The sequence below is a fragment of the Trichosurus vulpecula genome, chromosome 4, assembly GCF_011100635.1.
Source record: "Trichosurus vulpecula isolate mTriVul1 chromosome 4, mTriVul1.pri, whole genome shotgun sequence".
Taxonomy (NCBI): Eukaryota; Metazoa; Chordata; class Mammalia; order Diprotodontia; family Phalangeridae; genus Trichosurus; species Trichosurus vulpecula.
In genome coordinates this window covers 430,028,324-430,044,418 of record NC_050576.1, presented here as the reverse complement: position 1 = coordinate 430,044,418, position 16,095 = coordinate 430,028,324, and the positions used below count along the sequence as shown (strand labels likewise).

Sequence of the window (16,095 nt, the reverse complement as noted above, 5' to 3'; positions counted from 1 at the left end):
TCCCAAACACTCTTGAGGTAGGACTGTTGTTTAACACATCCAGGGCACTTTCTACTGGGACTTCTGACATGTCCCACATATGATTCCATTTAGGCTGTTTGGTTTTCAGCTAAGTTTTTGCTTGAACAGATTTCCTGAAGTCACTGTAAGAACCCAAGACCACTCCCATTACTCAGTCAGGAGTTCATCTTGCTAAAACCGTCAGGGTTCACTTATGTTTATAGACTGTTCATTAGTGACCCTTTTATTAAAGTGCCATTGAAAAGTTATCCCTGGACAATCAGTGTTATTCAACACAAAAAGGACACATATTTATAAAGTCAGTTTATTTCTCAAAAAATATTTTAGTGTTTCCCCCCACCCCAACATTTCACTTCTTACCATGTTTGATATTAGAATTTTACATCATCACAGCCTTTATCTACAGTATGTATAGTTTTGTCTGATTCACTGGGTAAAATCCTTTTCTCTGAAGACCAAGTGCCAGCAAATGGACCTTTCCAATTGTCTAGTCTCGGTGAAGCAGCTTCCTCCCCTGAGGGCCTTCTTTCCCTCTTCCTCATCCACTGTCAATTCACCCCTATCTTCGCCTATGGTACCAGTGCCCATCTTGCTTTGAGATTCTCAGAATGAAGCAGTAAGCACAATGGGAAGTCTCCTTTTTGTTCCCTCCCCGGACAAGCGGTCCAGCAGGATGACAGGTGAAGGCCTGAACCACTGTTCTGAAAGGACAACCAAGCTTTGTACTGTTGCTAGTCTAGCAACAAAGAGCAAGCCAAATGTCTGGCTCCCCCCTGAATCAGGTGTCCACCTATGGCTTTTATCATCTTGGTTCTAGTGTGCTGATTCAAGGACCCCAGACTCTCCTACTTAAAATAAGGAGAAGAAACATGACAAAGTCAACAGGAAATGTTTTGGGGACTCTTCACCAATGTACCCTCTCCATGGGGTTAAACAAGAGTTGACTGTATAGAGTTTATGTAAGAAACACTGAACTAGGATTGGTTGAGTTTCACATTCTTTCCTGTAGATCTATCAGAAGGCAAACTCTGGGGAAAAAAATCACTGCAGCCAGAGGAGCACATGGTAAGTCAAGGGTTGGCCTGGTTGTTCTCAGTGTGCACCAAGTGCTGCAATTCTCACAACACAAAGCCTGCATTAACATAGATCGACCCAAGCAGGAGAGTATTGGAAGGCATTTCAGGGCCAGGTTCACAGTGATCCGACAGCTCTCGCTTGCATCCTTCAGAGCTGGGAGTCTATTTCAGAATGTTCTTGCTGGGAGGGAACAAGGACTGCTCACACATCAGGAGGATGAAGGACACTGTTCTAATCTAGGTCACTGACCTAGTGAGTCAATACACCCATGAAAGCCGGTAGGGAAGAGGCAGAGAATCTAAGCGATGGCAAGGGCTGAACAACCAGGCAAACAGAGACCTCCTTAACAGCCATTTGAGTACCTAACACTCTGCCCAAACGTCCTTGCTCTACTTAACATCGCAATCTGAAATCTTTGGTGGCGTGTGCCCTAGTTAGTTGATAGGAAAAAGTAATCTGTCCTGGTAGATTCTATTGTCAGTGGGGTCTTCAAGTTTGTTTTTCCTAGATGCACACCTTGTGAACAGTGTGTTGGGCATTTCACATGTAAGGAGCCAAGAACAGCTTGGCATCTGCTCTAATCATGCCAAAATGGCTCTTTATGTTGTCCTTCTCAAGGCTCGAGCTATGGAGGAGGCTTTTGGAGAGCTCTGAGTTTGAGGGTAAAAAAGGCCTTCTGGACTGTCGAATGGTTATGCTTTGGTTTAGCCAACAAAGACGCTTGGGGTATGAGAGCAAAACCTCTCACATAGAAAATCTTCGAGTCCTGAAAAGCTATAAATAGATACGAGGGTAGGGGGCAAACACACAGGGGTGGCTAGGGAAGGCAAACCAAGTATTCAACACAATTTGTTACAGTGACTGATAAAATTTCCTTCTTTTCCTGGTGCTGACCCTCCTCACAGCCTGGCAGTACCCACGAGGCTCTCCCTACCTGGCCCATGCCCCACACTCTGCTGACGTGGGAACTTTCCTGGGACAAGACCCGATTGGGGACGGAACAATTTCCAGTGTAAAACACTGGGGAGACAGTGCTTGGGACAAATGCCCTTGGTCCATGACAGCCATGGGTCTAAGCTGTCAGGAAAGACCAGTTCTGGCTTCCCCCTGCCCCCTCTGCAGCTGGCAGGCCCCTTCAGGTGCACCTTGTAGGGATGTTAAACTATTATTTTGTTCATTTTCAACACCCAACACACACCTGGGGTATGAATTCAAGTATAATCTGGAATTTACATATACAAGCTTCTAGGTCTCTATGTACACACTGGATTTGTTTTAACCTTTCAAAACAGACAGACAACTCAATAGGTTTAACATGCACCTAATTATTTTCCCTTTCCATGTAAAGACACGTTACAAAGAGCCAGATTAAAGATGCAAGATCTGCTTTTCTCCACATCCAACGATGGGTTCATTTCTCTTTGTACTTGACATCCCCAAGAATGCTGAGGCAGAGGGAGTCAGACCGAGGAAGGGGAGAGTTGGGAGGGAAGGGGTCACCTAACAGGGCAGTGGGGGAATGAAGGAGAGAGCCCAGAAGGAGCTGCCTGCTGCCTAAGAGGGCCCATCTGCCTTGGCATGCCTGAACAGGGCCAAAGAACAGAAAGGAAAACCCAAATGAGGTGCTCCATACCCCTCCCCCACCCCGGCCAGGTCCTCTCAAGGCCATCAGAGGGTTTTAATACGAAAAGCAAAAATCCTGCAGTTCAACTACTAGACACTTACCAGGAGATCCTGTCTTTAAAAAAACAAGAGTGAATTTATGTCGAAGCATAAACAAGTATCATGATGCTTCTGAAGTGCAGATATACAGTGATCTTCGTTCACTGTCTTCATCTTTACGGAAACGAATGTAAGGCAAAGGGCACTCAGAAAGGACTAACTGGCCAAGAATCCCCACCTGACTGGGCTTATCACAGATAGTTCTGCTTTTCAAATGATACAAAAAAAGAGACAGAGAAAAAAAATGACCAGGGAATCAATTCAGTTGCCACAGGAGACTCCTGCCCAACCAAGTCTTGGCCATTTAAGCACAATCTCTGATCACAATTTTTCTTGATTTAAACACTTCTCACTTTCAAAATACTGCCCCTGTGTCCTTGGGCATTAGTTGGCAACGACACTCACTTCCAGTGCAGCATGAAAAAGCAGAGCTATCCAGCCCATCGTCTGTGCCATTCCAGTGTCTGAAGCCTGGTTTTTATCACTGACGGGGCAAGGGCACATACAGTAAGTAACAAACTCTCCAGAAACAAAAGCTCCCCACATTTGGCTTGGTTTAACACAAGGTCTCAGCTATGTTAAGGAAGCCTCATGAGTGGGCTTACTTCCACCTCCTTCCTAGGGTTTCCATTCCATCCTTCCCAAGGGAGGGGCCTCAGGGTACCTGTAAAACCAGGGTCTTTGCTCAGGATACGTCAGAAACGCTCCTGGCCTTTCTCCTGTAGGAGCTCCTGGGAGCTGAATGGTCTCAACTGGACTGAATTTGAAAACAGATCCTGCATCTTTAGGTTCTGAGCCTATCTATTACATCTGGGTTCAATTCATTCTAGCTACGTTTAAAAGGTGCACCCAATCTACGAGTTCGTTTGTTTTTGTTTTTAATATTCTGTACTGCATGCTTGGTCTATGTGCATGCGCTCGTATAATAAATATTAAATACAAGAAAGAAATCCACAAAATTAGAAAGGAACAAAACTGGACATTGAGAAATATTACATGGTAGCTGAAGAAACAAGTCAGGGAGAAAAACCAAGTTGAGGTAAGCCGAGTGGTGGGATGCCACTGGTCAGAGACATCTGGGAGTATGAGGAAGCGGTCAGAAGTCTGGGGAACATGGTGGCCTCCTTCAGCTGGGCCTGGCCGGCCATGGCGGCTGCCCCAAGTCAGTCCAAGAGCCGGCGCTCGCACAGCTCCTTGTAAATCCTTCTCCGAACACGAGGCATGTCTTCTTGGGAGAACTGGAAGGGCCGCTCAAAGGCCAGGCACTTGCAGTACTGAAAAAATCAGTCCCACAAACGCTGAGTGAGTTCACTGCCCTCCCCAAGTAACCCCAGTGGTACCTGTGCTGTGCAAAGGGTCTAGACAGAGTTCTGTCTACAGCTTCCCCCGAAACATGGCTGACTTCATCCCAACTGCACGGCTGCCTGTCCGCATCCTGGCGCCAGGGACCACAGACATGTTTCCTCATGGCCCCTGAGCACAAGGCCAAGCGGGGGGACATGCACCCCTTCAGAGCTGCCCAAAAGCTGAGGAGCCTGGCTGACTTGTAATCAGTGATGTCTGGCAAGAAAGAAGCGAGCCGCTTTGTTATCCTTGTTTATGGCTAAAGGTGAAATCTGGAAATGGAACAATGCTAGCCCATTCTTCAGAAATTAAGTAACCAAAAATCCCAAACAAAGCACCAAACACCCACATCTGGAAAGGCATCTCCCACTAGGGCTCCTCAAGCAGCCCGAGGACCTGGGCTCGGTTCTTGAAGGAGAGACCTGCTTACCTGGAGCACAAAGACTCCACAGTCACTGTCATTTTTCTGTTGTGGAATGCACTGACAAGGGAGAAGAAAGAGGAGTGTGATTTAAGCAGAACCAGCCTCCAGGGCCCCTGAACTTCCCAGGAGGATGAGAGCTGGATGCTCTTTTGGAGACCCCTCCCTGGGACACCCGCTGACCCTCAGCAATGGACACCTAAGCAAGAACTGAAGCCCTCTGAGAATTAACTTCCGTGTCATTTCAAAGCTGCTGTCTGCATTCTGAGCTGCAACATGCAAGTTATTCTCAAGCAAGTCCTCTGTTCTGGGGCCACTGACCTTCCAGATTCTGCTTGGGAGGGCAATAAAAAAGACAAGGACCTGAGCTGATGAGCCAGCCTGCCATGCTTCTGCAATCTCTGGACAGTGCTGGGATCCCCACTGGGAAGGCCCCTCTTTCCTGTGCCAAGTTGCAGCACCCCGACCCTTCTAACTCCCCCAGGAACTGCTTTGGATCCAGCACATGGGGGGGGGGTCACCTTGCCCTCTCAGCCACAATGAGCTGGGACAAGGCCTGTAAACTTAAGTCAAAACTGAACAGGAATAACTCCAGCGCGCGCGCGCACACACACACACACACACACACACACACACACACACACACTTTTTTTTTAAACTGGCAGCTTCTTTTTGCTAACTAAAAATAACTATATATCTCTGTATGTGTGTGTGTGTGTGTGTGTGTGTGACTATTAACTATAAATAACAATAAAAACCAAAAATAAAGAAACTGCACTTTGCGCTGCTAGGAAGGCCAAGCTGTATTTTCCGTGTAGCTTCAACTATGCCAGGGTCTGGAATTAGCTAGCAAATGGGCATATGGTTTAATCCCTTCTTTCTCTGCCCTGGACTTCCCGCATTCCCAGCCAAGGACCAAAGGCGCCTCCTCGATTTAAGCAGGAGAGTCTGGGGTCTGATTCCACTGGAAGGGAGGCCATGCCCTGCTCCCTCCAATGCTTGGGTACTTCCCTATTTCAGGGCACCCCAAAACAGGGACAGGTCCACCAGGAAGCGCTTTGGGCCTTGAGGTATTATCTCCCCCTCTCCTCAATGCACCACGCCCCAAAATCCTTCAGGTCACTCCCAAGATTCTGTTACAAAAACAGTATTAACAAATGGCTCCGTGTGGGGGGAATCTGTCTGCTCACTTGGCTTTTGGTCCACACTCCAAGTCTCTCCCCTTCCACTTTAACAACAGCGGGCTGTGGGAGTGAGACTCCAACCTTGTGTCACCCTGCTTGCTAATCTAGGAGGGCCTGAGGCAGCTGGTGCCCCTTCGAGGTAAGGCCCAGTCACTGAGCATCAGGCCTCATTCCTCCATCCTTTACAACCTTGCCTCACCAGAGTCTCAAGGGTGATCGGGATCCTTGGGACAAGGGAGCCGTGAGGTAGGAGAGGGGGCCGAAAGGGTCTGCCATGTGAAGGACTGTGCTCTGAATCCAAGGGCCTTGCCGGGGGCAGTGGGTGGGCCCAGTGGGCAATGTAGGGGTGGAGAGTCCCGAGACTTCTTGTACCCCACCTCCTGTATCTTTCATGGCCTACAGCACTTTCCTGAGGCTGACTGCACCCGCACTCACCTTCGTAACAGCCGTCTGCCAACCCTGAAGAAATTCAGGTCGATTTTTTTCTCTTGCTTCAGTCAGCAAATACTTTCTTATATTCTGATGAAAAAGAAACCAAGACACACACTATTTCCTGACCACCAGGAGAAAACAGCTTCCATGGGTCTGAGAAGAATGGGACTCTCCCTTGGACACAACATTTAATCCAACTCAATAAGGAAGCATTTGCTGGGGCTTCAGAGCAAGGCACTTTCGGGAGTACCACCCATAAGAATGATACTGTGCCTGGCTTAGAGGGATTTACATCCTATGGAGCTGTTTCTTTTCTAGACTACCTTCCAGCATCGGAAATGAGTGAGCCACTGAACTAAGAAACTTTCCAGGTAATTAAGAAAATGGCCAAAGGGGACTGGACTCAGGGCATTAAAATAGTTTAGTTACTGTCACTGCTTAATCATCTCTTCCAATGGAGGAGAAGGATGGCAGAAATAAGTCAAATCTAAAAGAGGAAAATATGTTCTCAAAAAGTTCTGCTGACAATAGGTGTGCTTTCTAAAGGCCGTCCCTTACCCCATGGGCCAAGATGCGACACTTAGTGGTGGGAGGGATGGCTGTGAGAGTCACAGAATCTGGGGCAGGACAGGGGTGAGGCACAGCAGGGGGAGGCCAGGCGCCTGTCTGAGGCAGCCACATTAGGATACAAATATCCCAGAGAAGCCCCTATGCCCAAGTGCAGAGGGGTCAGCAGCTCTCCACCAGAGCAGGCCCTTCTGCCTCAGGATGGCCCTGACTGTACCACAGCCTATGAGGCTCATGAGCTGGGTGAAACCTTGGCCACCACCCCCGAAGTCAACGATGTTGTTTAATAAATGAGGCCATGACCCCATCTGCCCCCCTTCCACTGCCCTCACAGCTTGGCTTCTCAGAGCAGAGGCCAAACACGGGCTGTCATGCTTGGGAGGACACTCTAGGTCTGGAGCAAATGGAGGCAGCAACTTCCTGCACTGACTGCCTCCAAAGGACTCCTCAACACAGTGGTTGGAGAAATGGAGAGAGTGGAGAAAGCCCCAAAGCCGTGGGGAGCCGTGGTTGGGCCACCACAGCTGACGATGCCACTATTCAGGAAATTCCAAAGGCTTGTTTTTGCTAATATGGCCTAAAAATCTTGTCAATGGAGCTACCTCTGGCTGAAAATGCCCAAGGGGTTCAGTGCAGAGGAGCTTACGGATAAATAAGATACCCATGCTCCTCCACTATCTAGAGGTAACAGGCCTCAAATGGAGAAAAGCTGACCACAATGCCATGGCCTCACATATTGTCATTACTTCACTGGAAGCACTTGGCTGACCACAAAACAGACAGACTTGAGGAAGCATGCCTTCACTTACCTCTACACAAAACTTAAAATGAATGCCTTGGGAGTCATAAAAGGAAATAATTCGATTTGAGAGGGTCACAGTAATGAGAGACCAATGGACCTCCAGGTGAATTGGAATCAAGAGAAGGCTCTTTTTGAACAAATCCACCTGACCAGGAAAGGGAAAAAATATTCATCACCACAGGATAGAGGCAGCCTGACTACAATTGTTAATGATGCCCACTACCTTGAAGACACCCCCACCCCTACACCCCACTTCCCTATATATGCATCTGTGAACATGGAAGCATCTCACTGCACAGAGGCCAGGTCATTCCAGTAGGCTCCCGTGCTAAGGAAGAACTGCCTGACCACCACTTTCCCCACTGCACCCCGTGGCCCTCCTGTATCTTAGAGGAAGGCGCTGCTGTCAGGAGAACACGAGCACATGTGGTGCCGGCTCACTCCCTCTCCCTCTCAGCTGACCTCTGACTTCTGCACATACTCCGTGGTTCCAGACAACACAACCCACCAACATCCTCCACAGCATGGCAGGGAGGAGACCCCAGCACAGACCACATGACAGTAAAGCACAGGTTGTGCTGGGCTCTGAGGATGGACTCAGTGACTGAAGGGGCCTCACATGATGACCAGCTAAGCTGGGTCCACTGAACTTCATCCCCCAAAAGGGTTGGCAGCTGGAAGAGAAGTCTTGAGATGCTACTTAGGAAGACCACCTGTCTCTCCTATGTAGTAACAGGGGAATGATCTGTCTGCCTGTGGAAAGAGGGCCCATGGGGTTGAAACCCCAGGCCTTAACAAGTCCTGAACAGATTCCTCCATGTGTCTATTTGCCACAGTGGAGATGTGTGAGGCTGCTCCTCCTCAGGCTTAAAGCATGTTCTGCTGGGGGAGGAGGTGTGGTTAACCGAGGGACCCCATTTTCTAAGTCTTCTTTGCTTCTGTTAAACTCTTTCTGGACCAGATTGCTGTTATTAGGAGGGACTGTCTAAGGAACACCATAGAAAGAATGCTGGCAGGTCTTGCATATCACGCCCTCCAGCAACAACTAACTTAATGAGTCACCTAAGAGCTCTCTCCTGGTCCTCTCCGCCCCATCCCCCCCAATATTCCACTGCTCTTCAGTCTCCAATCCAGGCAGTACCTAATCACTGTGGGTGACCCCCAGGTGCTGTCCTAGGTCCCCTTCTCCCTTGATACCATTTTGTTTGGTGATCTCACCAACTCTCAAGGATTCAATTACATCCCTATGCAGAGCTCTCAGGTCTATTTAATCAGCTCAGATCAAGTGCCCTTGGTTTCTGCTGTTCCTGGAACAAGACGCTCCATCTCTCAGAACTGGTATTGTGCCGGCTGGGCCCCAAGCCTGGAGCACTCTCCCTCATCTCCACCTCCTGGCTTCCTGCAGGTCCCAGCTCACGTGCCACCTTCTACAAGGAGGCTTCCCGATCCCCCTTAATTCGGGCATCTTCCCCATGGGTAATCTCACCAACACACCCCGCACAGGTCTTCTTTGTACGGTTATTTGTCTGTTGTCCGCATTTAGACCAGGAACTCCCTGGCAGCAGAAAGTGCCCAGTACTTAGCACAGAGCCTGGCACACAGCAGGAGCTTAATCACGTGGTTTGACCATAAGATCCAATTTTACTGTTCTCCATCTTTTCCACCTGTTCCAGCCCACTCTGCAAATGATCTGATGTCCCCTGACATCCCAATTCACAGAATGTCGTCAAGGCTGGAATTTGGATGATTCTAACAAGTCTGCTGACAAAACTCTAAGGAAAGCACAGAGCTTGATGTTCTTCAGGGGATCAGCAGCAAAGCCAACCCTGCTGACCTGCAGGCTGTCACTGGGTATGGGTTCTCTGCACTGACTCAGTCCTATGAGGAGAAGGGACAAGCAGCCCGGCAAGCCTGAGCGGTCATTTCAGATTGAGCCGCCGCCCCCTGAAAGCCCTCCCAGCCTGAACCTGAGACCCTGGGACAAAGAAGAGCACATATCATACCTTTTTAGTCCATCTTTTTACTCCATTGTATCCTTTGGTTACCAGCTGTCTATGGAAAAAGCTGTTGAAGAAGTGAACCTAGAAAAGACCAAAGGCGAGCAGACATGTTAAAGGGGAACCGCCTGGCCCCAATCCCTTGGGAGGCTGCCCAGGAAGGGAGGGGCGAGCATTCTCAGGCTTGTTCTCCCATTGACCTAAGGTGCTCCAGAAGGGCCCCCGTCCAGCCCTCACACACCAGGGCAATAACATGCCCTCCTCCACTGGCCTTTCCTCCCCTTCCAGATGTCATTTGTTGTGTTTCAGCCATGTCCAACTCTCTATGACCCCATTTGGGGTTTTCTTGGCAAAGACACTGGAGTGGTTTGCCATTTCCTTCTCTAGCTCATTTGACAGACGAGTAAACTGATGCAGACAGGGTTCAATGACTTGCCCAGGGTCACATGGATAGTGAGTGTTTGAGGCCGGATTTGAACTCATTGGCACTCTATCCATTGTACCACCTTCCTGCCCTCCAGATGCCAGCTCTGCCCCAAACCCTGCTCTGGGTCTTCTCCTTCTCTGGGTCATCTCCTTCCTGTGCCATAGGAACATCACAGCTTCAGCTCTTAGCCAACGACTCCCAAATCCACACTGACAACCCCAGCCTCTGCCCAGCTCCAGGCTCCCTTTTCTAAAGGGCTTCTGGACATCTCCACTTGGAACCAACTGCAGCTGGCTTCATCAGCTTCCCTCTCAAAGCCTCCTCTTCTGCCTTGCCCAAGTGGTGCCGGCAACATGACCCTCCACTCTAGGCCCTCCCTCTACTGTGTCCATGCAAGCCTCGGGGACGCTGCCTCGGCCCACCTGCCTCCTGCTTTTCGGGCCCCACAGCTTCATGGCTGGACTGTTATCGGAGCCAGGTAGGAAGGGGCTTCCATAGCTCCAGCTCTTACCCACCCCAATCTCTCCTTTATTCACACTTATACATAGGAGACAATGTCTGTAAAAGCACATCAAATGTTAGTTATTCCAGTTATCAAGGTCACAGCTTCTACTACTAAAACCTTTGAAACACAAGCTGATGACATCCAGGCCTTCCCCAGCTGGCTCCCTGTCTTGCTCCTGTTATACACCTTGTATACTGCAGCCACGCAGGGCCAGACCCATGCTCAAACAGGACTGTGCTCCCTGCTGCTTGGCTTCAAATGAGGCCCTCAATACTTCTTCCTTCTTCTAGGCTCCCATTGTGTGGTCTACACCACAGCCAGACCTGCTGAACCTGCCATGTGTGACCGCCTCCTGACCAGCAGGGATCCCTCTGTCCCTGTTCACCTCCATGATGCTAACTTTGGGCAGCCCCTAACAAGGTAGTACAGGGTAGGAGCCCTTGTCTACCAAGGAGCTTCACTTACCTTGTCTGGAACAGCGTCCATTATCAGCTCACCATACATATTGATTACCTGAAAAAAACAAACAAATGTCAAACGTTACCAAACCTAGCAAACCCAGAACTCCTGTTGAGCTGAGGCAACAACTGGTTGCCTGAAGGGAAGATGGCAGCACTAACAACCCTGACAGAGAGGGCTTGTACAAAGCCCCTTCCTCACAACCCTTATTTCATATAGGAGGAAACAGACACTCTGAGGGATGGAGCCATTGTCTCATGGTCCCAGCGCCACCAGCATCAGAGCCAGGCACAAAGGCACAAACACTTAACCTGCCTAAGAAGCCACATGGGATGGCCCACTACAGGGCTTCTGAGCTACAGAACAGACTCGAATAATGAATGCATGGTCCACAGTGGCTGCACACAGCACGTGCCTAACGAATGGCTATGGACTGATTACCTGGGCCTGTGGCAAAGAGCGGCGGTGCCAGAGTCCAAGCTGGCTGGCCTAAAGGGCGGCCTCCCCATCTGCGGCACGTGTCCTGCTCAGACGATCCCCTTCCGCCCCCACATCCTGCCCCCCTCAGAGCTCCCTAGCAGCTCTTGCCTGAGGATCGAGGTTTGGAAGCCACCCCAAAGTCCTCCATCATGCTCAGAGCAGCCCTGTGGTCCTGACACCCGACAGTTGCCCCCACCCTGGAAATCCCATCTTCTCTAACCTGGTCATTCAGCCAGTTCTGACCATCCAGCGTTGCCAGGTCATCCATGTCCAGCATGTGCCTGTTGTAGAACACCCGGAAGTTGCAACTGGAAGATTTGGGATGCCTGGCCCGATAGTTTGTAATTTCCCGATTGATAAATGGCTTTCTGAAACAGAGAGGAATCGAAGAGAGTGAGAGAGCAGAGCTATTTACCCCTTGCCTTCCTCCATGTAGGAGCCAATTTTGGCACCCTGGCTCAGGCAGACAAACAAGCACACGATTTCCAAGGACTCCAGTTGATCCCTCTCTACAAACCTATTGGAAAAGTCTTCATTAAACACCTCCTTCAGCCTCCCGAGAACGTCTTTTTCACAAAGGGGGACCAAGCTGCCATATTTCTTCATCACCTCATCCAGGAATCCTAAAGATACATAAGGAAGACTTTTAAAGCCCAAAGAAAGCGACACACCCATTGAAGCTGACCAAAGAATGTGGATGTGACACTGATATGACCCTGGACCAATGTTATTTGGTCTGTGAAAAGGTCTTTTACCTTTGCTAGACAAGACAAGACAGCAGTAGAACCTCAGTACCCAGTCTGGGGAACTCCCCTCGCGGCCACAACCCCAGCTTTGGCTTTTTTAGCTAGAGACCCATCAGCAGATGTGAGAGGAAGGTTGGTTCCCCAGGGTCTGCCATAGTTTTCACACTAGAGGGGGTTCCTGTGCCAAGTGATTTAAAATAATCAGCAAGCAGTGTCATCTGAATGACTGTCAGAGAAAAACCTCACCCGAAGCCAAGCACAAATGAACTGAATGCCGTGCTGTGCCCATGAAGGGTGGAGGACAAACCTGCTGGCCACTGGAAATGCTCTAGGGCATGGAGGCCTGCTCACTGGGAGGCAGACTGTGGTGCTCTGATTCTGAGATCTCTTCCTTCCTCAGAGAGGCAGAGACCTGCCTCAGGCTTGCTATGTGCCCAACTACCACGGCCAGGACTCCCACGAGCCCTGGAGGCAGAGGCCGAGGCCAAGGCCCCAGCTCTGAACTGCTCTGGGCCTCAGTACCCTTCTCTGAGAGGGCAGAGGCCTTCCACCGCAGGTACATGATCCTAGGTCCCCTGCCCTTTTTGTTACCTGATGCTGCCTGAGCGACAGACATCTGAGCTAATGTTAAAATCAAGAACAAGCCCAAAGTCCCATCCGCCGAACTTCACTTTCTAATCATGAGCACGCTGTGCCCATTTGGGAAAAGAGTCCTGTTTTCTTGCTAAATTGTGAGTAAGTTAAAGTTCTGTGACCAGGCTATAGAAATGTGAAGAGCAGCTGCCCAAAGGAAGACGTTTGGGGCTCACCCCTTGCTAAAGGCCTTGAATGGCAGCCCCCAGACGGGGATAACCTTTGCTCTCTGCCTGCTCTAGCCTGGAAGGACGCAGAGGCAGCTCCCAAAGTCTTCAGCCAACAACTGAGTGGGATGGCATGATGAAAGGAGCCAGCAACGCCAACCAAATACAAAGAAAGATCGACCCCTTAAAGATGGTCAGTCCCTTGGTCCTTGCTCTTGACATGGGGGCACACCATCTCCCCAACAAGGGGGACCAGGATGGCCTCATTGATTACCGAGGGAATAAAATGTTCTCAAAGACCTTTTGCCCCACAAGGCATTGGGAGTCAGGAGGGACCAGGAGAGGCTGCTCATGGGTATCACTGAAGAGAGGATGAAGGAAGAAGGGGTTCTAATACTCTGGCAGCTGTGGAGACAAGCTGGGCCAAGACATGTATCCTTTTCATGGTATCTCTGTCCCAGAACCTGGGTCACCCAGAGGGCCCCAAGAGGCTGGAATGGGCACCGTGAGTGGAGGCAGAACCCCTCAAGCCTCGGGTCACCTGTTCTTTCTGAGCACCTTGTCTGCCCCTGTAAATCGGGGGTAATTCCCACAGTATCTACCACATTGTGCTGCAGTAAGGACTCCCTAAATGCTCACTATTACCTCCATGGAGTGCCTGCCCCACTGTCAGAAAGTTATTCCTTCTATTAACCCCAAACTTACCCCCTCTGGCCATGCCACTGATCCCAGCCCTGTCTTCTAGTGCTCCTAAACTATGTGATTGAAAGAACAAGGCTGGCTAGGCACAGAGAAAGAACCCAGGATGTTCAAATCCTAACACCCTACAACAACCTTACAAAGCTACAAAAGGCCTTCTCCCAGTCCTCACTATGCAGACAAGCACATGGTGGCCGTGTGCCTCCTCCCAATAGGGAGCTGCCCAGCTTGCCCCCCTTGGTCCCACTCCTGGCCACTCAAGACATCCATGCTTCAGTGTGTTGGACCAAGAAGAAAAGCTACTGGAGGGGAGAGGAAATGGGGGTGCAGCAGGGAGATGTGACCCCTGGGAAATACCTTAAGAACCCACTTGACTGACTACTCTGAAGGACGTGTCCTTGGTGTGGGGGTGGACGGGTGGATGGGCAGTGCACATACCACAGAGGCAGGAGGACAGCTCTTCATCCTTCACAGGCGACACTTTCTGACCACTCTTTCCACCTGCTACTTGCCGGCCCCCTTTGAGTCTGGTTTGCTGGGAGGGGGCCTCCAGGGGGTTTTTACAGTATGGATGGTCCAGTAACTTGGCACTAAAGATGTTCCGGGGGCGGGGAGCCTCAGCCTCCATGTGGCAGGGGCTCCCCACAGCCTGCACAGTCTTTGTGGACGCAGGCTCCTCCCCCGGGGCCTCGTTACCACTTGCTGCCTGGTCAGGCAGGGGCAGCTTTAGCTTGTCATCCCCAATGTCCCTTGCCTGATCATCCTGCCCCACAGTTATGGTTTCCGGTTCAGTTTCTGATATGAAAAGGTCCTTGGAGTGTTGCTCCGGCGAGAGGATCTCACTGGTCAGTCCGGTGAAGTGGGATGGGTCCCAACCATCGGCAACATTGCCATTCTGCTGGCTGGAGAGGGTCTCCCCCCGACAAGGCTCTGGGCCTGACCCAGGGTTTTCTCTGGCCGGGCCACTGGGTGTACTCGAGTTCTTTCTCTTTGCGGTGGGCCCTGGAGTGCTGCAGTCCATATCTGGGAAGGAAGCCTGAGGGAGGTGAGAGGGGCTGTTAGGTCCTGAGTGAGGGAATGAGCTACAAGTACCCCCCTCGCAGCCTTCCAGGCGCTTCTCCTGATGGTCTCTGGTGACCTTCTGCACCCAGCTCCGCTGCTGGCCTTTCCGAAGCTTACAGGTTCTGCTCCTTGATTTAAACCGTGGGGATCTTAGGATCCGGTACCGAAACCTAATCATGGACAGTTTCTTATACACCCGAAGCAGTGATATTCTTTTCCCCCGACGCTGGCTGAGCTGAGGCCTTCCCGGGATTAGGGACGGCTGCTCCGGCTCCATTCTGTTTGGGTCCAGCCCCTGGTAGCAGCTACAGTAACAACCATTTCCCTTATGGTTCCTCAAGGTGACTAAGGTGGGGCTGCTCTCCACTTGGCCCTCCCCACTGGCTATCCTAAGCCCACCAGAATCCTGATGGTCAGTCCTCTGCCTGCACCCATTGGCCTGACCTAACACACTGCCTACTGGCAAGCCAGCTGCTGCCTTCCGGAGCTCTTCCTCTGGCTGGCATTCCTGGGCGGAGCTCTCAACAGATGCTGGCAGGCTTCCAACAAGGTGCCCTCGGATGTGGGGGCTCACGGTGCCTTTTCTTTTCACGGTGCCAGGGACCGGATGGCTATGCGGAGAAGCCAGGGTGGCGTGGGCCTTAGCAGCCAGGACCGTTTTCTGGGCCCGCTTTCTCTGGAGCTGAAGAGCCTTCCTCCGTCGCTGGAGGGACCGGTACAGCCTGTGCCAGGTGCTTCGGGTCTCCTGCTTGGCGTGTAAAAGGCAGAACTTCTTAAGGCCCTCGAACCCGGCTGCCCAATTCTCTGAGAAGGCTGGCAAGCAGCCTCTTTTGCTGAGCACAGATCTTCGCTGGCCTTTCATTGTTCTGTGGCATTATGGGACCTGGACACAGAGCTGGGAAGAGAAAGAAAGTTACATTTTAGAACAGCCATGAGGTCAAGGTCTTGAAGAAAGTGGGGCATGAGAACAAATGAATGCTTCCTGGCCCTTCCTTTGGCCTCTCTTCAAAGATAGTCAAATAGCCCCAGCTTCTTGAGTCCTGCACAAGAAGAAAGGCACCAGAAGTACTATACCTAGGCCCTGGCACACAGAGTACCAGGGAATCAGACAGGAAATGCATAAACTCAGGCTTGTGTAGGTTATTAAGGAAATCATCAGACTCAGACTTACTGACGTGATGTCAAGCTGGAGGGAGATCTCAGGGTCTGGCTTTAGGACGTGGTCATCAATGTGTCTGGGATTTAGTTGAGGGAGACTTGGCTTAGGGTCTGCATAGGTGTGTTCTGTGTATATATATATGTATGTATATGTACACACACACACACACACACACAGTGACAACTGAACTT

The 16,095-nt window shown here is 50.6% G+C and overlaps 1 protein-coding gene across 1 annotated transcript; it reads right to left on the bottom strand.

Moving 5' to 3' along the window:
• Positions 1 to 303: 303 nt before the first annotated feature.
• On the bottom strand, positions 304 to 15,643 carry SENP5 (SUMO specific peptidase 5). The gene is made up of 9 exons (XM_036756175.1): positions 14,122 to 15,643; positions 11,956 to 12,061; positions 11,659 to 11,806; positions 10,965 to 11,012; positions 9,574 to 9,651; positions 7,578 to 7,715; positions 6,205 to 6,288; positions 4,595 to 4,645; positions 304 to 4,094 (listed from the first exon to the last, which is right to left on the bottom strand). Exons 1-9 carry the CDS (start codon positions 15,605 to 15,607, stop codon positions 3,984 to 3,986), a joined length of 2,250 nt encoding a protein of 749 aa, XP_036612070.1. The 5' UTR covers positions 15,608 to 15,643; the 3' UTR covers positions 304 to 3,983.
• Between the last annotated feature and the right edge of the window lie 452 nt (positions 15,644 to 16,095).

Excerpts from the sequence above, each read along its gene's own strand:
- SENP5 (XM_036756175.1), bottom strand. The coding sequence starts at position 15,607 with ATGAAAGGCCAGCGAAGATCTGTGCTCAGCAAAAGAGGCTGCTTGCCA. Across the intron at positions 7,716-9,573 it reads TAAAAAGATGGACTAAAAAG|GTGGATTTGTTCAAAAAGAG; the intron begins GTATGATATGTG and ends TTTCCTGGTCAG. Across the intron at positions 4,646-6,204 it reads GGCAGACGGCTGTTACGAAG|TGCATTCCACAACAGAAAAA; the intron begins GTGAGTGCGGGT and ends CTCCCTTGTCAG.